The sequence below is a fragment of the Emydura macquarii genome, unplaced genomic scaffold (genome assembly GCF_026122565.2).
Source record: "Emydura macquarii macquarii isolate MOO-44397 ecotype Brisbane River unplaced genomic scaffold, CSIRO-AGI_Emac_v2 contig_2076, whole genome shotgun sequence".
In the NCBI taxonomy this organism is placed as follows: Eukaryota; Metazoa; Chordata; order Testudines; family Chelidae; genus Emydura; species Emydura macquarii.
In genome coordinates this window covers 203376-224014 of record NW_027132213.1, presented here as the reverse complement: position 1 = coordinate 224014, position 20639 = coordinate 203376, and the positions used below count along the sequence as shown (strand labels likewise).

Genomic DNA, 20639 nt, shown 5'->3' with positions numbered 1-20639 from the left:
AAAGCGACATGCTGTCACTCTAAATGGCTCTTTAAAGCTAGATTAAGACACAGGGGGATAGGGTGATAGCCCTTTAAATTGTCTGTGAGCCCTCTTGTGGTGCTCAGCGTGTTCTGGGCGTTTTAGACGCTGCTGGAAACCGGCCAGAGCAGTAACATGCATGGAGCAAGCCCTGAACGGCTGTCGACTCAGTGTCCCAACCTCACTCCCCACAGCTATATGGGGGAACAGACTAGATGGAGGTCCCTTCCAGCCCTGCGGTTCTATCCCCCTCTGTGACCGCTATTTCCAGCCCCACTGAGGTGTGTCTTTTATCGTGTCTCTAGCGCCACCGTCTCTGAGCCCCACGAACCCGCTTGACTCACTACCGCGTGTTAAAACAGCTCAGCCGCTCGGAGCCCGTTCAAGTGACGGGCTTTCTGAGTTTCCATTTCATGAGCCGCGGTGGAGGCGTAAAGCCGTCACTCACTAATGCGTGGCTGTGAAATGCTGAGCGTGGCATGGCTGCAGCAGAGAACGATAAATCGTGGGGTCCGGGTCTCCCATGGAGGAGGATGTAAATAAACCCGCCTCTTTGTGAGCAAAGATTATTTTAAGTCAATGAGAGAAGGAAACAGCCTGATTTGCTCAGATCAAAGTATTGGATGTACAGTGGATGACCACTGATAAGAATACCTCTTGCGTAAAGATGGCCTGCGAAGGGGGCAAGCATGTATCTTGCCTTTTCTTTTGCTTCTTTGTGGTGTGCGAAGACCGCACGGACTTTTGCTGACAGAGAGTTGTACTCTCTGCTTGGGTTTTTTTTACATTAGAAATTCCAGGCCTGTGTAAGCTACAAAAAACTCTGCGGTCCCCTGACATTGCAAGAGCTGAAAGGGGGAAAGCTGAGTAATGAAGACGATTTTTAATTTGCTTTATTACAACCCCCAGCTGTTGTTGTTTTAAAAACACATATTTAATGTTGTTGGCCGTGTTGGAGAGAGGCTCTCTCATGAAGACTCAGCAGCCCTTCCTTTGAGGTTTGGGAGCTCAGACACAGCTGTGCCTTCCTGCAAACCCAGATTTGATGTTCTACGTTCGGGTTTCTCAAGTAAGAAAAGAAAAGAGAAAAAAAGACACTTCCATTCCTCTTTCTACAAAAAGCAGAAGCCCAGTTAAAACACACACGTGTGTATTTGCAAAATGAAAAATTACGAAACTTCACCTTGAAAGTGCTTTGAGTGATGGACGTGTTTTGAGTCAAGCAGATCAGAGTGCGTAGGTACAGACACGTTTATTTCCAGGTCACTTTTAAAACGTGTGTTGCCCAGGATCTTGCTGAGATGGTTACAACAAATTGGCACACCGTCTCGAGATTTTCCCGGGGACGTGCCATTTTCCCCCAGTCTGGGATGTCCTGTCCTCTTCATCTTACAGGCTCTGTGTGAAAAATGCTAAACCGATTTCAAAAATCCAGGTTTCCCATGTTTCATTTGGATTTTGCAAATAAGTTCCTCGCAGAAGATGGTGTTTTTCTGTATCTCCAGCTTCCGGAGTCATGTGAGCGCATGAGAATCTCGGCTTTCATTAAAAAGAAAAGGTAAATATCTTGCTCTGTGATCGTGGAAAATCCGCCTTCAAAAGCCAGAAGGCAAATACAAAGAGCCCAAAGTGTTTGTTTTTTTAAGTGTCATGATTTGGGGGGGGCTGGCCTGATTTTTGGACACTTGAGGTTTCAATGCTGAGATCTAGATGCAACACTATCCCAAGTGCTCCATTTCCTTCTGATCCTTAGCCAGTCTACGACCTTCAGCTTGCATCAGAATGAAATAATTTCCCCCCCCATAGCAAGTGCAACCGCAGCTGTGGCCCTTACTCCAGTCAATGTCTGAGCCTGTTTAATTAAAGCTTACTACGCAGTTTCCTCAGCCATTAACTCCTTTTCAGCGTAGCCTCCTGGGTTCCTAAGTTTGTGCTACGCTTGCAAAACGCATCACGCTGTTATTTTTTAAATGGAATAAAGCGTGCGGTAAATTGTAGGGCACGGCAGCCGCTCTGCCAAAGCAACCTCAGAAGAGAAGGAATTGATGCAGAATTAATTTTTTTCCCCAGCGAACTCTTGCAGGAATTCTCATTCCAAATAAATGGGACAGCTCCTCTGCTGATGTTCCTGGCTCCTGAGGTCAGAGGGGACCGCTGCCATAATCCAGCCTGACTTCCTGTATAACGTAGGCCCTAGGATTCTCCTGAATGAATTCCTGTTGGAAGTGGAGATTCCTGGCAGGTGTAAGGCATGTGATACCATTGATTTCAACAGAGCTGGGCTGGTTTACATCGGCGCCAGATGCGGCCCAAGGGTGTGTAGCTGATAGGAAGTAAAGCAGTGCCTTGGATATAGCGAGGAGAGATCGTGGTCTGACGTAAACAGGCTGAAATTCAATCAGGACAAATGCAAAGTGCTCCACCTAGGAAGGAACAATCAGTTGCACAAGTACAAAATGATAAATGACTGTCGAGGAAGGAGAACTGCAGAAAGGGATCTGGGGGTCACAGTGGAGCACAAGCTAAATACGAGTCAGCAGTGTCACACTGCTGCAAAAACAGCAAACATCCTTCTGGGCTGTATTAGCCGGAGCGTTGTAAGCAAGACACGAGAGGTCATTCTTCTGCCCTACTCCGCACTGATTAGGCCTCAGCTGGAGTCTTGTGTCCAGTTCTGGGCGCCACGTTTCAGGAAAGATGTGGACAAATTGGAGAAAGTCCAGAGATGAGCAACAAAAATGATGCAAGGTCTAGAAAACCTGACCTGTGAGGGGAGATTGGAAAAATTGGGTTTGTTTAGTCTGGAGAAGAGACGACTGAGAGGGGACGTGAGAACAGGTTGTCACAAGGAGGAGAGAGAAAAATTGTTCTCGTTAACCTCTGAGGACAGGACGAGAAGCAATGGGCTTAAATTGCAGCAAGATAAATTAGGAAAAACTTCCTCACTGTCAGGGTGGTTAAGCACTGGAATAAATTGCCGAGGGAGGCTGAGGAATCTCCATCACTGCAGATTTTTAAGAGCAGATTGGACAGACCCTTGTCAGGGATGGTCTAGATAATGCCTGGCCTGCCTTGAGTGCAGGGGACTGGACTAGACGAAGCCCCTTCCGGTCCTACGATTCTATGCTTCTGTTTTTTCGTTCACCACAGCGTTCCTTAGAAAGCTTTCCATTTCTGATTAAAAACCTCAACCTTTGCTAAGGATCAAGGGCCAGGAAACTCGTTTCCCCCTGGGGGCAGATTATGCCATGATGCCCACTGCAGTTTTGTGCGCTTTCCTCTAGAGCACCTCGGGCTGCCTGCTCTTGGCGGCAGGATGCCGGGGTAGATGGGCCTGTGCGCTGTTGCAGCCTGGCAGCGCCTATGTTTCTATGGTATTAAGGGTCCCCCTGGCTCCACTGTTGTGGGGTGTATGAGGGGGGTTTGTCTCTCCTAGCTTTCCCTGTCTCCTTGACATCCCCGTCAGTGTGGCTGCAGGATTCGTAAAAGGCCATCTCGCCCCGGGTTGTCTCCGGTCACACGTCCCGCTCCCGCCCTCCCCAGAGTGATCGCCATGGGAAGGGGTCAGTGGTGAAGGGACGCTTTCGGAGTTGAGCCGCCCAGGCGTGGGATGGGCTGGGACGAGGAACGCCTTGCACACACGGATCTCCCTGACCGGCAGCTCTTGCTGATGGTGGCCCTGGCTCGCCGCTCCACCCTTGCCTCAGTTTCCCCAGCTTGTTGGTTGGTTTAGCTCTCCAGCAAAAGGCCAGTAGCCCTTTCCAGGGCTTTCTCCCACCACACGCTTCTCCAGAGAGCCTAGACTCTCCCCGGTGGCCTGGTAAAAAAAAGCCCAACTCAATAGGATCTGCCCCAGTCTTTGGTCCCAAGCTCTGCCACCAGGTTTACAATAAATTCCCACCCTGCTGTGCTGAAGGAGCTGCTGCCCGTGCTCTTCTGGGAGCTCCAATCTTGGGCCCCTAAAAGAAAGCAGAGGCCTGCCCTGGGATCCCAGCATGCACTGCTGCTGTGCCCAGGCATTACTTCCCCGAAGCCAAGGACACCATCTCCCCTTCCCTCACCCCTTCCAAGGGTCTTCCTGGGAGGACCTTCCCTCTCGCTCTCTCCTAAAGGATGGGAAAGGTCTTTAGACCCATTGTTAGTGAAAAATGTAAGCTGGGGAACGTAATTAATGCCAATCAATAGGGGTTTATGGAGCCTCCCTTGATAGCTTCTTTTCGATGAAATAGAATCGTAGAGCGTGGTCGACTCTGTGTCGTCTCTCGTAGGTCAACAATGGTAACAGTGTGGACGTAATAGACTCCGACGTCTGCCAGGCATTTGGCTCGGTACCGCCCGACATTTGGATTCAGAACCTAGAACAGCACCGAATTAGCGTGGGTGACATTAAATGGACTAAAAGCTGGCTAACCAATAGGCCTCACTAATAATTGTAAATGAGGAATCATCAATGAGAGGGCAGGTCTCTAGCGGCATCCTGCCAGGGTCAGTTCTTGGCTCTTACACCACTTCACGTGTTCAACCCTGGTGTGGGTGAAAACAAAATCATCCCTGATAAAGCCTGCGTGTCCCCCAAGACTGGGGGAGCGGTAAGTAACGAAGAGGACAGGTCACCGTTACGCAGCGTTCTGGACCATGTGGTAAGCTGGGGGTAAGGAAACTATATGCATTGTAGTATGGCGAGCTGTAAATGTGTACATCTAGGAACCAAGAATGTAGGCCATGTGCACGGGATGGGGGCTCTATCCTGGGAAGCAGTGACTCTGAAAGAGAGCTGGGTGCCGTGGTGGATAATCTGCTGATCATCAGCTCCCAGTGTGACGTGGCGGCCAAGAGGGCTAAAGTAATCCTTGGGTGTATAAAAAGGCATCTCCAGTAGGAGCAGGGAGGTTATATTACCTCTGTGTTTGGCATGGGTGCGACGGCTGCTGGGATCCTGGGCCCAGTTCTGGTCTCCATAATTCAAGAAGGATGTGGATAAATTGGAGAGGGCTCAGAGAAGAGCCGCGAGAATGATTCAGGAATTACAGTGATAGATTCCAGGAGCTCCGTTTATTTCTCTGATCAAAGGGAAGGTTTCAGGGGTGACTTGATCACAGTTTGTAAGTACCTACCCGGGGACCAGCAGTTTGATAATAGAGGCCCCTTCGGTCTAGCAGACAAAGGAATAACGAGGTCCAATGATTGGATGTTGAATCTGGTCAGGCTTAGACTGGAAGGTGCAAATTTTTAACTGGGATGGTCATTAACCCTTGGAGCAATTTACCAAAAGTCCTGGTGGTTTCTCTGTCGCTGGCAATTTTTAAATCAAGATTGGATGATTTTCTAAAAGATCTGCTGTCGTTCCAACAGGGATTATTGTGGGGCAGGTCTAGATGATCACCAGGGTCTGGTTTGGTTTGATAGTCTACTAATCTCCCTGCCCAGCACCTCCCAGCCATCCCCCACATGTTACAAACCCCAGAAGCCCGTGATACCAGAATGTGGTAGTGCTGGAGTTCAGAATACATCCATTTACACCAACGAACAGTTACGGTGTCATCTGTGACTAGCACCGGGGTGTTCCTGGAAGCCAGAAGGCAATTTAGAGGTAGACCAACAAGGCAGTGTTCAGTTCATGAGCTTGGAAGAGGTTAAGGCTGGCGTTCAAGACTGAATCCCTGCTGGTTTGGGGGTGGGGGGTTCCCGGCTGAATCAGGACTGAGGTTTGGAATTCACGAATCAGGCGAGGCTCACTTTTGGTGTTCAAGGATGAGTCGAGTCGGGGGTTCAAGGCTGGGGCCAGGGCTAGGTTTGAGTTCTGATCTGCTGCTGACATGGACTTGAAAGCCACGCTTGCAAGACTTCCGCTGAATTGGAACGGGCAAATTGCCTTTTCTGGGTTCGGTTCTGACCCAGAGCCAAACCTGCAGAAACTCCAAGCAGTTCAGAACTGGGGTTCTGGATTCAGACCGTCTGGGCGGTTACCACAATTACTTGGAGCATGCAAGTAAACCTCACCTGGGGGGTGGGATGGAGTGTCTGGCTTTTACCGTCCTGGTTCTTCTGGGCTTCAGACCTGAACCCTTAACCCATCTTGCGTTGTGTGTTTGGGAGTGGAGTGACGTGGAGGGGTGGGGATGGAGGAGGAGGCGAGGTATGTTGCGTTAGCAATCATTTACCAGTGCTTTACAATAAGTCATTGTGCCATCAAGAGAATGGATCCCTGGCCCGGACACTCCTGGCACGACACCGGGGCAGCAAGGGGCATGGTGAGAATGTGTGGATTGGAGCAGGTATCCGCCGGGGGACAGCTGGGCTTCCGGGGAGGAGAGAAAGGGGGAAGGCGGCGGATGCAGGGTGTTCCTGGCCTGACTCACACTAGCTCAGTGCAGCCCTTGGCGGCGGGGCTAGTCCATGCCTAGAGATCTGACTGTGGCAGCCTGGGCGCTAGCGGAGGTAGGTTCTTTAGCTCAGACAGGAGCGACGTGTGCTTTTGGATCCTGAGTTAAATACCCGCCCTGCTGACCCAGCCGGGGCAGTGGTGTTAGCCTGGCATAGCAATGGATTGAAAGAAGGAAAGTCACGCATGCATGAAGGTGATCGGGCACCGGGGGAGAGGGGGTTGCCTGCTGATTCACAAACTCACTGGAAGAGAGATGCAGGCCCCAGGCTGCAGGCAAGATGCTTGCATTGCTCCCTTGAAAGGGGCAGAGGCTCCGGGAGGAAGCCGCTAATAAGGGGAGATGAATCTGCAGCCCTGGGGTGCAGCTGGCAGCAAGAAAATGCTTGCCCCAGCAGACGTCGCTGCGGACGTCCGGAGTGAGCCAGAAACAGGCTCTGCCTTTCTGGCGGCAGCGGCGACGGGGAAGGAGCAGGGCTTCTGATGAATTATGAAACACTTGGAAGTAACCTGCTGTGTAGATGGCTGCTGAATATTTCATCCCATCCTGCCTGGCCGGGGGAGTTGGGGGGAAGGCTGATTGCAAACCAGACACGGGGGCGGGGGGGCAGCACTTTCTCAGAAGTTCACACGCTTCCGTACAAACCTAGGCCTGGGCCGTGGGGACAGAGAAGCAGGAGGATTCAGAGGAGAGCAACGAAAATGACACCGGGGTTCCAGGGTCTGGCTTAGAAAGGAAATGGTATCGGACCTTCATGTCTCTGGGGGGCACATGGACGCCCCCGCCCCCTCCGAGTGTTTGAAGGGCTCCAGCGCCATGGAGGGAGAGGAACTGGTCAGGGGAGGGAAATGGGGTGTCACTGGCTGCGGTCCAAACCCGGCAGGACAGCGCCGTCTCCAGCAGATCTGCTGTTCTTCCCACGGAGGCCGCTAGCAGCATAGAGCTGAGCGGTTCAGAGTCCATCCAGAAGGGAGCCGTGGTGTGTACGCACCTACGCTCGCTCTCTCTCTCTCCCCACCTACCCCGCAATAGGATCCCGGCAGGACAGTTGGCGAATTCACCTTGTGCTCTCGAAGGGGCTCGAGACGACGCTAGCCTGGGCTCCTGGCTGCGGCGAACCCTGGCTCCCAGCTTCCCTGGGAATCAGGCTGGACGTCACCTGAGAGACCATTGCCTAGCCTCGATTCCCCAGCACAGGCAGAGCCAGGAATACATGGGCTGGACACAGCTGGGGCATTCAGACTATAGACCCCCCTCCCCTTACCCCGTCGCCAGCACACCCCGAAATAGCACTCCCTTACCCCATAGCCCATCCAGAACCAGCCAGCCCTTCGACTCGCCAACCCATAGCTGCAGCCCCAAATCAGGCTGCACGGAGCTAATGCCAACCCCTGATCAGCACCAGACCCCTCCAGCGGATCCAGTGTGAGCGCAAGGCAGGCCGAGCACCGTTACCCTGGCGCAGGCCCTGGCCCTGTCCTTGCACCGTCCCACCCTGGAGGTGACAAGCCCGGGGGCTGCCCTAGCCGAGTCTGCGTCTGAGAGCAAAGGGTGCCAGCTGGCTGGTGGAAGGTGGCGCGCTGGAGATGAACTGTGCGAGTCTCTCTCCTAGGGAGGTGGAGTGCTGCCTCTTCCCACAGGATTCATGTGTACGGGCCTGGGTCCAAAAATCCCAACATGCGGGGACCGAGCGGCATGAACAGCTGGGAGCCGGCAGAGGCTCGGTAGCAGTGGGGTTGCTCAGGGTGGCAATGCACCCGAGGGTGCTGAGGGAGTTGGCTGAGGTGATTGCAGAACCATGGGCCATTATCTTTGAAAGCTCGTGGCAATCAGGAGAGGTCCCAGATGATTGGAAAAAGGCAAATCTAGTGCACGTCTTCAAGAAAGGGAAGGAGGAGGAACTGGGGAACTACAGACCGGTCAGCCTCACCCCAATGTCTGGAAAAATCATGGAGCAGGTCCTCAAGGAATCCATTTTAAGGCACTGGGAAGAGAGGAAGGTGATCAGGAACAGTCAGCACGGATTCACCCAGGGCAAGTCATGTCTGACCAACCTGATTGCTTTCTATGATGAGGTGACCGGCTCTGTGGATGTGGGGAAAGCAGTGGACATGATATACCTTGACTTTAGCAAAGCTTTTGATACAGTCTCCCACAGTATTCTTATCAGCAAGTTAAAGACGAGTGGGTTGGATGAATGGACTATAAGATGGATAGAAAGCTGGCTATATCATTGGGCTCAACGGTAGTGATCAACGACTCGATGTGTGTTTGGCAGTCAGTCACAAGCGGAGTGCCCCGGGGGTTGGTCCTGGGGCCGGTTTTGTTCAACATCTTCATTAATGATCTGGAGGATGGGGTAGATTGCACCCTCAGCAAGTTTGCAGATGACACTCAGAGGGTGGGGGGGGGGGTAGATACCCTGGAAGGTAGGGATAGGATACAGAGTGACCTAGACAAATTGGAGGAATGGGCCAAAAGAAATCTGATGAGGTTCAGCAAGGACAAGTGCAGAGTCCTCCACTTAGGACAGAAGAATCCCATGCACTGCTACAGACTGGGGACCGACGAGCTAGGCAGCAGTTCTGCAGAAAAGGACCTGGGGGTTACAGGGATCGAGAAGCTGGATGAGAGTCAACAGTGTGTCCTTATTGCCAAGAAGGCTAACGACATATTGGGCTGCATTAGGAGGAGCATTGCCAGCAGATAGAGGGAAGTGATTATTCCCCTCTATTAGGCACTGGTGAGGCCACACTTGGAGTATTATGTCCAGTTTTGGGCTGCCCACTACAGGAAGGATGTGGAGAAGTTGGAGAGAGTCAGCGGAGGGCAACAAAAATGATGAGGGGCTGGAGCACAAGACTTATGAGGAGAGGCTGAGGGAACTGGGCTTGTTTAGTCTGCAGAAGAGAAGAACAAGGTGGGATTTGATAGCAGCCTTTAACTACCTGAAAGGGGGTTGCAGGAAGGATGGAGCTAGGCTGTTCTCAGTGGTGGCAGATGACAGAACAAGGAGCAACGGTCTCAAATTGCAGTGGGGGAGGTCTAGGTTGGATATTAGGAAAATGTTTTCCCCTAGGAGGGTGGTGAAGCACTGGAATGGGTTACCTAGGGAGGTGGTGGAATCTCCATCTTTAGAGATGTTTAAGCTGCGGCTTGACAAAGCCCTGGCTGGGATGATTTAGCTGAGGTTGGTCCTGCTGTGAGCAGGGGGTTGGACTAGATACCTCCTGAGTCCCTTCCAACCCTATCTTCTATGATTCTATAAACAAACCTGTCAGGCATGCCCAGCTCAGGTGAGCAGTCCTACAAAAACACACCTGTCTGCAGAGCCCGGCTCAGGTGAGGAACCTGAGGGAAACGACCTGTCTGCAGAGCCCAATAAACAAATTCTGTTTGCAGAGCCCTCCCTTCCTGATCAACCCTACAATAGCAAACCACAGGGCAGAGTTTTAAACAAATAAAAGCATTTCATCAAGGAAACCTGGTCAAGGTTTTAGCAAGGCGCCAGGATTACAAAGAGTATTACACATGATTTGACCATTGAGGAGATATAGACCGACGCAGCATCTCCTTCACGATAAGCACACTTGAAAGAAGATCCCGGTCCCCGTTTGAGGTGGCTGTGCATTATTTATCGCATACACACTGGAATGAAATATACATGCAATTCATATTTAATGGGCTACATGGCATCTCCAATGAATACAGAACAGCTGAAGGCTACTATCTCTGAGCTGGGGGATCTCGGGGTGCGGAGGCACTGATAAGCCTCTCCAACAGAGGAGAGAGTCATCCCCCGAACGGGCAGCATGGCTCAACTGGACAGGTACTCAATCGCTTCTTCTAAAGCATCAGCTACCAGGCATGGCACCAGGCTGGAGGGACAGAGGCAGGATCTCCCCGTCGCTATGGCTGGATGGTGCTGGCCAAACAAGTAGTTGTGAATTTTGCCAGATGGTTTGGTCCAATGAGCTCTCCCCCGCCTCCCCTCGTTTGTGGCGCGTGAACAGTTCAATCAGTGACCTGCGATTGGTCACATGGTGTTATTTCTGTTCCCTGATTGGATCAGTGAAACTTTGAAAATATGAGAGTAGCCCTCCACGCGGGAAGGCTTCTCCCGCGCCGGCCCAGCTGCATGGGCGTGTTCACACAGGACCCCAGCGACTGGGGTGAAGGGCAGCCGTGCCCCAGACTCAGGCAAACGAGGGTGTTTCCATGGATGTGCGTGGCAGAGGGAATAGCGAAGGGGGGTTGGAAGAGGTAGGCAGAAGGTCCCAGATCTGAAGTCGCTGAGGTCTGGTCTACACTAGGTCAACGTAAGGCAGCTTATGGAAGTGTAACTGCCCCGCTACGCCCACTTCATAACCCCACCTCCCTGAGTGGCGTCGAGTCACGGGCAGCGCAGCGTCCGTGTAGACCCCGCGTTGCTTACGTCAACCGTTGCTGGCCTCCAGGAGCCATCCCACAATGCCCCGCCCTGACAGGACAATTGATACAAGCGTTTCCGGTGAGGACCCCAGGAGCAAAGTGCAGACAGGCGCAAGCTGTGTAATTACTGCAGTGGCCGTGTGCCGGCGGCAGCTACTTGTGCAGCGTAGACGTGGCCCTGCGGAGCGAGCGCTGGATATTCGGAGCGTTGTGCAGAAGCAGCGTGTCCTTGAAGGGCTGGGCGGGGCTGGTAACGGGAAGGAGGGAGGCCCTGCCGGCTCGGGGGCCGGGAGACTCCCACTCAATTCCTTGCTGTGCCGCAGACTCCCTGAGTGACCCTGGCCAAGACGCACAGGGTACGTCTACACTGCAAAAAAAAAAAAAGAATGAACCAGAACATCCCGTGGCAGCGAGTCTGAGAGCCCAGGTCTAGGGTCTCATGCTGCGGTGCTAAGACAGCTGTGTCGCCGTTCCCGTTCGGGCTGTGAAAAGCGACGAGGAGGGTGAGTGCTGTCGTGCGAGCCCAAGTCCACAGACCTTGAGACTCGCTGCGGCAGGGTATTTTTGCTTTTTTGCAGTGTCCATGTACCCATGGTCACTCTCTGCCTCAGTTTCCCATCTGCACAATGGGGATAACAGCCCTGCCTGCCTCACAGGGGCGCTGTGAGGGACTGCCAGGTGCTCAGATACTGTGGTGATGGGGACCGGATAAATACATTAGCTAGACAGGGCGGGGACCGATCTGACGCCCAGAGAGCAGTTGTCTTTCCTCTGAGAAACAAGGATTTGATAGATCACTGCCACATAACTGAGCAACGCCCTGAGGCTACCCGAAGAAGGGAGAGATTTTAATTAATGGCAGTGTTCTCCCTGGCCCCAGCTAGCTGAACGCTGTGCAATTATTTCTGACATGCCCTGCAAATGCATTGTCTGTAGCTCTGGGCTGGCCGGAGATCAGCACTGCAGATGAGAGAGGACTGCAAGGAGACAACATCAGAGAGTGTAGCACACGCTTTATTAGCAGCTTTATTAGCCGACCAGGTGTGCAGCGTTGCTCCTTTCATACGACCGGGCGAGGTGCACGGCCCATGTCGGTGCGACACCGGAAACACAGAGCTGAGCGTTGTATTCGGTTTCCCATGTCGTGCCGCCTGTTCACTTATTTCCAAATTATGCCGGATTTCCAGGAGACGGCGGAGCCCAGGGGCCGGGCTCGAGGCTGAAGGGCTGGTTTGGCACGGTGGGCGCTGGTCACGGAGGTGTAATTCTGCAATCCTGGTCCAGGCCCCCTGCCACTGACTGTAGCGGGCACGTTGACGGGACAAGGACGTCAGCGAAGCCCCGGGCCACGCACAGCAGAGGAAAGGATGGGAGAAATGACCCACGTGGGAGCTGGGCTGAGAGCGCCAGGCCTCGGGCCTCTTCTGCGGCTTGATCTCCCTTCGCTAGCAGGAGTCCGAGCCGTTCGGTGGGCCCGGCCGCCAGAGGGCACTCGGTTGCCAGCGGGCGTTCGAGCCAGGACATGCCACACCGGCCTCAAGAATTTAAAGCTGGAAAATTGCCCCCGCTGCGCCCATCTCTCCCCAGCCTGGTGACCAATCCAGCCTTGCTGGTTCCCTACAGGTCCCTCGCTGCTTGGACCCCGCCCTAGCTGCTAGGCCAGGGGTTCCCAACCCTTGTGGTTCGAGGAAAACAAATACCATTTTTACAACCCTGCAGGGCCGCCCGTCCGCCAGCTCACAGACCATGGATTGACGTGCGCCCCATCCAGGGCTGCAAATCGCCACCTCGCTAAGGGAAACATTTGATGCTGCTGGGCTCATTTTTACAGTCACTATTTTATGACTCTCAGCACGTCACACGGGACCCAAGCATCGTTTTTTAGAGTCCTGCCCCTCCTCAAGCATGGGGGGGGGGGGGTCCTGGCTGCTCCACCAACAGCCCCCTTTGCCCCCACTGCAGCCAGACAGAAGCAGTTCAACGAGGAGGCTGCCTCCCTGCTGATCTCCTGTTCCCCTGACTGCAGCAGGGAAACCACGTGTCCTGTAGCCCCATGCGCTACACCTGCGTCCCTAGGCAGCAGCTCCCTTCTGCAGCCAGCAGGCAGGGAGCCATGGACCACTTTGAAAGACGCTGTGGGCCACTTCTGGCCCCCTGGGCCATGGGCTGGGAACCACCGTGCTGGGCGGCGTTGCCTCCAAGCTCCTGCCTTCCTGGGAGGTTTCAGCCCCGCATGCAGGGAGGCTTCCGGCCTCCGGTGCTTGTGCTGTCAGTGGGGCATCCCAGCCCCACGCACCGGGCTGGGGACAGCGCCTGGGGTGGTGGGTGCCAGGGGCTCTCGATGGGTCCTGCACCTTGGGAATACCTCCCCCGGGCTGGGCAGAGGCGTACCACAGCGGCAATGGCATTGAAGCTCTGATTAGAAAGAGCCGTCCCTCCAGCTCCCAAGGCCCCTTCCCGCCGGTGACCGCGCTGGGTTGGAGGGAATTCTCCGCCTCTCTCTAGGCCTAGGGGGCTAGGAATTTCCCCAGCCTGCGGCTCCTCATGCCCTCTCTGGTTTCTTCCCTAGACTCATCGGCACTTTCCGGATGGTCCTGCAGAAGGTGGTGGAGGAAGGGCAGCTGGAGGTGACGGACACTTTAATAGACGACAATAACTCCGCCATCCAGGTGGGTGACCGCTGCCGTTCCGTCCTCCTGACGGGTGCGCGTGCGGCACGGCTGGTGGAACGGGAGGGGCCGCGTCACGGGCGTGCGAGCATGTCGCCCTCTAGCGTCCGCCCCGTGCCGCTGAACCTCCAAACCGTGGCCGTTTCCCCCCACTTTTTGCGGAGTCGGGTGTTGATGGAACGCACTTTCTTGTTGAAGTAGCGATTTTTTATACTTTGTTATAAATAGCTTTTATTGAATTATTTGTATTTATTATTATATATGCTCATTATTGATATTGGGGTTTTATTTTTAATTATATGTTACTTTTATTATGATAATTGGGGTTGTTAAAACAACATTTGGTCATAGGCAGGGCGGTGCAAAAATATGTTTTTTGGCAATGAAAGTGTGTACTTCCATTCGTTCAAGGACGTTCAAGGTTTTTATTACCGTTATTTATGTGCACCTACAAGCACACATGTTGTGTATTTTTTTGTTATGTGCCGTGCTGTGCAGAAACTGAGACATCTGCGCGATTACTCAGTAGTCTGGAAGATGTCATGCTACAGGGGTGAGAATAGCCAAGCAAGCGTCTGAAGCTATGCTAGGCTTGTAGAGACAGTGGTCAAGCAACTCAAATTGTACTGGGCCTTCAACACTATCCGTTTTCCGAGGCACTTTCCGATGAGGCTTCATTCCTGGTCCCGTGGCTTTACCCGAGCCCTGAGCGTTACACGGCTGCAAGGAATGGCAGAATATGTCTGCAGGGAGCTAACGTGGCCGGTCAAATGCACATTGGTGCATCACACTCCCCAGAAGCAAGCAGAGCAGAGCACGCCATTGCCAGTAGACTAGAGGACTGGGAATAATTGTAGGTCCTACTTCATCCCAGCGCTACAACTCACTGTGTGCCCTTGGCAGTGACGAACCTTTCCACCGTTCTATACCATGAATGTATGAAAACCATTTTTAATGACTTAGAGCCTGATCCACTGAAGTCAATGGAAAAATTCCTATTGCCTATTCGGCTCAGCCCTTAGGTTTTTAACCCTTTTAAAATATATTTGTCCAGCTGACTCAACAGCTGTTCCCGGCTGCGGTCAGGCTACGTGAGACGCTTTGAAGTTCAGCTGCGTCTGAATTATTTCTGTGCAGAAAGCCTGACATTTTGAAAATAGGCGGATATCATTTCCTGATAAAATTAAAAGCTATTTTGCTATGCTCCACGTAGGGGGAACGTGCAAATGTGAGGAGCCACGAGCAAATGTGAGGAGTAGGAAAGTGATTTCACCTCCATGCGTGGCAACGATGAAACGGATGCTGGAATACTGTTTCCAGATCGGGTGTCTAGTCTTTAAAACGGCTGTTGAAAAATTGGAGCAGGGATGGAAAAGAGCCACAAAAATTATTTGAGGGCTGAGAAAAAGTGACAGATTTAATGAGCTCGATCTATTTAATTTATCAAAAAGAAGGCAGAGAGGTGACTTGAGCAGGGGGTATAAATAGGCCAGGAAGAATTAGATTTGTATTAGTAAACGTCAATAAACATTGATTTCACCATACGCACAGCAACCGAGGAGAAAATATTTCCATCAAAGATAAGAGAAATCTACAGGTAGGCAAAGTAAGAAAAACGCTGCTTGAAAACTTATTAGTTGGATTTTAGGCTATTCACTTTGTATATTTTGACATGTGATGTTTACAGTTTATGCTTTTAACGATGATAAAGCTTTCACTTTTTGAATCTGTGTCGGCTGTCCTTAGATCATTATTGTCTGATCCTCCCTTGTCTGCTCCCCCATAATTTCCCACAACCGTGAACATTTAAATTGATAAAAATAGAAAAAAAAATGCTTAAAACCCACGATTTTGCACAACTGTGAAAATTTAAATCAGTAAAAAAAAATGTAAATGCTTGACAATAAACACTGTTATTATCTATTGAAATTGTAAAAAAAAAAAAAAAAATCAATCAACCAACTGAACTCTGCCAAGCCTATGTATAAGTACCTTCCTGGAGAAGAAATACCAGGTACTAAGGGAAGCTTTAGTCTAGTGCAGAAAGGCAGAACAAGAACCAGTAGCGGGAAGCTAAAGCCAGGCAAATTCCAATTAGCAGCACGGCACACATTTTTAACAGCCAGGGTTATTAGCTAGTGGAACAAACCACCAAAGTTCTGGGTGTCTTCAGATCCAGACTGGAGGCCTTTCTTGAAGATGTTTTAGCCAATCATAAGTGCCTGGACTCAGTACAGGGGTATACCTGTGTGAAACTCTCTGCCTTGTGTTGTACAGGAAGTCAGACTAGATGACCTAATCCTCCTTCTGGCTGTAAACTCTATGAATCCATAACTAGGGGACTCAGTGCGGGACTGGAAACCAAGCGGAGAAGTGTCCTAACAGTGGCTCCGCTACCCACTGACTGTTTGACCAGGGCAAGTCACATCCGGTTTGAGGCCTCAGTTTCCCCATCTGTAAAATGATACTTCCCGGCCCCCACGGCAAATACCAAAATATCCATTCCTGGGAATTTGGCATAAACGTTTGGCAGACAGAATGATAGAGTTAAAAGCATCTCAATTCCTCAGAGACAGCTCAGTAAGTCCTTGAAGTCACATCCCCTGTGTTTGTGTGTGAGCGAGAGGAACACATCTGATATATACACATCACATTCCTATTGCTGGGTTTGTTACGCTTGCTCTGGGATAACTATAACGTCCCTGGAATATATTTTTCCCTAAATTGCTGATGTGCCCTCTCTGTCTTAACTCCACGTTCAGGTTCTTTTAGTCTGGGCTGTGTGCAAGTGGTTGTGTTGGTCAGCATATATGGTCTAGGGAGGATTTTAGACCCCCCCCCTTCCCCGTGCAGTATCCATGGCAACGTCTCATGACAGAAGGGACAATTTAGCCTCGTAAATTTTCTCAAAACTCCTCTAATTCCCCACTTTGGCTGCAGTTCCTGTGGCTGGCTGCACTGACTAGGGGAGAGGGCGGGTTCTCTGAATCGCATTTCTGAAAAGTAACAACACAAAACACAACCCCAGGCGCTCTGCGGGGGATAAGACAGTGGGGAGATGCAAGCCTTGTGAGCCATGACCAGCTGCAGACTGAGTAGCTTCTCTCGAAGCTGGCGACATAATCACCACAGCTGGCAAGCAACCCATTTATCGCCAGGCTTTTAAAAATGCTATTTCCTTTGTCAGCCATAGAAATGCATCACCCGCCATTTAGGACGGTTGCCATACGTGGAGCAGAGGGAATCGGACGTAGAGGTGTTAGGGTAACATAGTTAGAGCAGCGGGCTGGGAGCCAGGACACCTATTCGCTGTCACTGACTCTCTGGGTGATCTTGGGCAAGTCACATCCAAGCTTTGTGCCTTAGTTTTCCCACCTATAAAATGGGATAATGATTAGAGGTGATTGAAATGTTTTCTTCAAAGAAAAATGGCTTTTTGACTAATATGAAGTGATCACGTTAGTCAGATGTTTCCAGCTCTTCACTGAACAAAAAAACAGTAAAAGATTGTGAAGGGTTTTTTTTAATTTACAAAAACTGAAAGATTTTATTGAAAACCAATGTTTATGTGAAAGCAGTTTTGGAAAACTTTTGCCCCCCCAAGTTTCAGTTTAATTTTTTTCATAGAAAAACAAGTAAAAAAAGGGCACGGATTTTTTTAAAATTAAAAATTTTCTAAATTTCCTTCAGAACATAATTAGCATGAATTAAATGAATTCAAACTGGAACAGGTGCAGAAAAGGGCTACTCGGATGACCTGAGGAATGGAAAACCTGCCTTATGAGAGGAGACTCAAAGAGCTTGGCTTGTTTAGCCTAACCAAAAGAAGCCTGCGGGGAGATGTGATCGCTCTCTATAAATACATCAGAGGGGTAAATACCAGGCAGGGAGAGGAGTTATTTAAGTTCAGCCCCAGTGTGGACACAAGAACTAACAGACACAAACTGGCCATCAGGAAGCTTAGACTTAAAATTAGACGCAGGTTTCTAACCATCAGGGGAGTGAAGTTGTGGAATAGTCTTCCCAGGGGAGCAGTGGGGGCAAAACATCTAACTGGCTTCAAGACTGAGCTGGACAAGTTTCCGGAGGGGATGGTCTGTGGGGGCAGCCTAGTTTGGCAATTGACTGATCTTTGACTACTAGCGGTAAATATGCCAATGGCCTGTGAAGGGACGTTAGATGGGGGTGTTCTGAGTTACTACAGAGAATTCTTTCTGGGTGTCTGGCTGGTGAGTCTTGCCCACATGCTCAGGGTTTAGCTGATCACCATGTTTGGGGTTGGCAAGGAATTTTCCCCCAGGGTAGATTGGCAAAGGCCCTGGGGTTTTTTCGCCTTCCTCTGCAGCGTGGGGCACGGCTCACTTGCTAGTGGATTCTCTGTACCTTGAAGTCTTTAAACCATGATTTGAGGACTTCGTTAACTCAGTCATAGCTTGGCGGTCTGTTACAGGAGTGGGCGGGTGAGGTTCTTTGGGCTGCGTTGTGCAGGAGGTCAGACTCACTGATCATAATGGTCCCTTCTGACCTTAAAGTCTCTGAACATTTTTGCACTAGCTCTAATAATGATACTCAGCTACCTCCCAGAGCAGCTCAGAGCAGAGCCAGACAGGCTGTTTTCCCCATGGGAAATATAGCCAATTTTGTTCTGCTTTTTGTCCACATTTTCCAAGTTTTTGGTTTTACAACACAAACCCTACAGTTTGATCAGAGATGGCCGTTTCCCACAGAAAGTTCCATGTAGATAACAAAATCTATTTTCCTACAAAAAAACATTATTTTAGGCAGGAAACTTTTGACCCGAGCGGTGGGGAGTTAAGCGATTGTTTGTCACACTCTCTGAGGCCTGCCGGTGGGAAGCAAAGTCAGCATTTTTGGATCTTCGCATCCCATGACTTCTCCATCGCTTGCATCTTTTGATCAAGACCGTCTATGCCCAGAAACCAAGCGTGGTGACAAACAGGGACAATGTGATCCTTAGAGGTGTAAACAAAGGAGCAGGGCTAAGATTCTTACCGAGTATTTCCCAGAGCCCTGGGATTTGGGGCTTCTGCCGCACAGGAGGTGCTGGGGCTCGGGGTTTCTGCTCCGCGGAAGGCACCGGGGCTACCGTGGGTTTGAAAATATTTACCGGAGCTCCCCTCTCTGGATGGCTCCTGCTGAATTTAGTCCTGCATGGCAGTACTCAGGAGAAGCAAGGAGGTGATTTTGACCTCTCTATACGGCATTGCTGAGACCGATACTGGAATGATACGTCCAGTTCTGGTGTCCACGTTTGAAAGGGCTGTTGACAAACTGGAGGGAGTGAGGAAAAGGGCCACAGAAATGGCTGAATGGCTGGAGAAAATGCCTGGCAGCGTGAGGCTTAAAGAGCTCGGTCTGTTCAGCTTATCAGAAAAAGACTGAGCAGTGACTTGATGGGGAAAAATACCAAGTACCAAAGGACTCTTTAATCTAGCAGAATAAGGCAGAACCAATGACCGGCTGCTGAAACCAGACAAATGCAGATTAAAAGCCAGGCACACCTTTGTACCGATGTGAGTGATTGACCATCACGGCAAACGGCCAAGGGAAGCGAGGATTCGCCAGCTTTTTAAATCCAGTCTGGCTTCCTTAGGAAAAAAGCTTTCGACTGGTGATACTCAGACCTCAGTGGTTCAGGACCCAAATTAGCCATCAACATCACCCCACAGAGTGTGAAGTCATTGTTTTATTTACTATCTAGTCATATTTACGCAGTATGGCAGGGGCGATGTTGAGGGTTTACATAGATATATTATTCTCCCAGCAAATAAGTTAATAACATAGTGAAGTTAACAACTTACTTGGTTAGTAACCTAGTAAAAGCATCCGGATGGGTTAATAACTGAGACTGGGTAATAGTTAAATCACGCAGTGTTTTAATGTCATGTCTTGCGGTCACTTGCGGTCTTCAGCCTGGGTCTGAGTATCACGGCTTTAGCCAAACACCCGCTCGCGGACTCGATGTGGGTGAAATTTCTCTGGTCTGCGTAACACAGGAGGTCAAGCGAGATGCTTTAATGGTCCCTCCTGGCCTTAGAATTTAGGAATAAATCCTCTCCCCTGCCCTCTCGTTCGGTGGGCTCAGTAACTGAGTGTGTGTGTGTGTTTGGTTTGTGTTCCAGACCAGTGTCTCCATCGAGATCAGGTACCAGGCCATCGATGGCACCGTGGGCGCCTGGAATGACGGGGAATTTCTGGACAGTCCTAACCGCCGGTCGGAGGGTGAAGGCGGGTATTCCTTTGAGACAGACAGCCTGCTGCCTGGGCACCGGCAGGACTCCGCAGTGTCGCCTGTCAAAGCCAACCCCACCCTGCGGTCTGCAGAGAGGCACTTCAGGAGGTAACCTGCAGCGCAACCTCGATTCCGGTGCACACCTGGTGCGGGCAGGATTAGTGGCATAGGGGTGCAGTCGCAGATCCCTCCCAATGTGGCTAGGGAGGGGGGGTTACAAGGCCTGGTTTGTCCTTTTTCATTGTGCCCCGGTCTTATTGTAAAGCGGCAGTCAAAGCTGCTGGGTTTGCCTTTCCAGCTGTGTATCCACCATGCCCATTTTAAACAGGTCGACACGCACAGGTGGGCACGCGGCAGGATGCGGCTGCAGCTGCTGCTCCGCTGCCTCGAAAGTCAGACCCCCCACCTTGCAAAAAAATGGCTGTAAAACCCAGGAGAAAATTAGCCCAACAAACTCACTCTGGAATTCCTGCCTCCCCGGTGGCCATGCCTCACTGTCAGAAGCCAGGCTCCGCCCCTTGAGACCAAGGCTCCGCCCCTTGGAATAAGACACACAGTCCAGCATAGGTGCTGGAACTCAGGGTGCAGGTTGAAGAGGTTCCCATTGTATACAAGGTCTGCAGTTTGGTTCAGTGGCTCTCAGCACCTCCACTAGAAAAATTGTTCCAGCCCCTCTGTTGTCCAGTCTGCTTCAGTGCCAGCCTCTGCCCACGCCCACTGCGAGGTGGCCTATGAAAGAGACATTGGTTACAGACGGATTGGGGGGGTTGCAATTAAAAACGCGACATTGGTCAATAGTGCGTTTCTAGCACGCTGTAACTGCAGGGCAAAGCATAAGGGGAAACGGGGGGGATGTTAGCTGGCGCCACGTGGTAACTGTTG

At 51.2% G+C, this 20639-nt stretch overlaps 1 protein-coding gene across 2 annotated transcripts in view; it reads left to right on the top strand.

Moving 5' to 3' along the window:
* The window catches only part of OTOF (otoferlin), a 164264-nt gene that overhangs the window by 51971 nt on the left and 91654 nt on the right, over positions 1-20639 (top strand). For both annotated transcript variants that reach the window (XM_067558464.1, XM_067558463.1), the window contains exons 4-5: positions 13405-13504; positions 19648-19865. In XM_067558464.1, coding sequence (XP_067414565.1) covers positions 13405-13504; positions 19648-19865 — 318 coding nt within the window. The remainder of the gene's footprint in view (positions 1-13404; positions 13505-19647; positions 19866-20639) is intronic.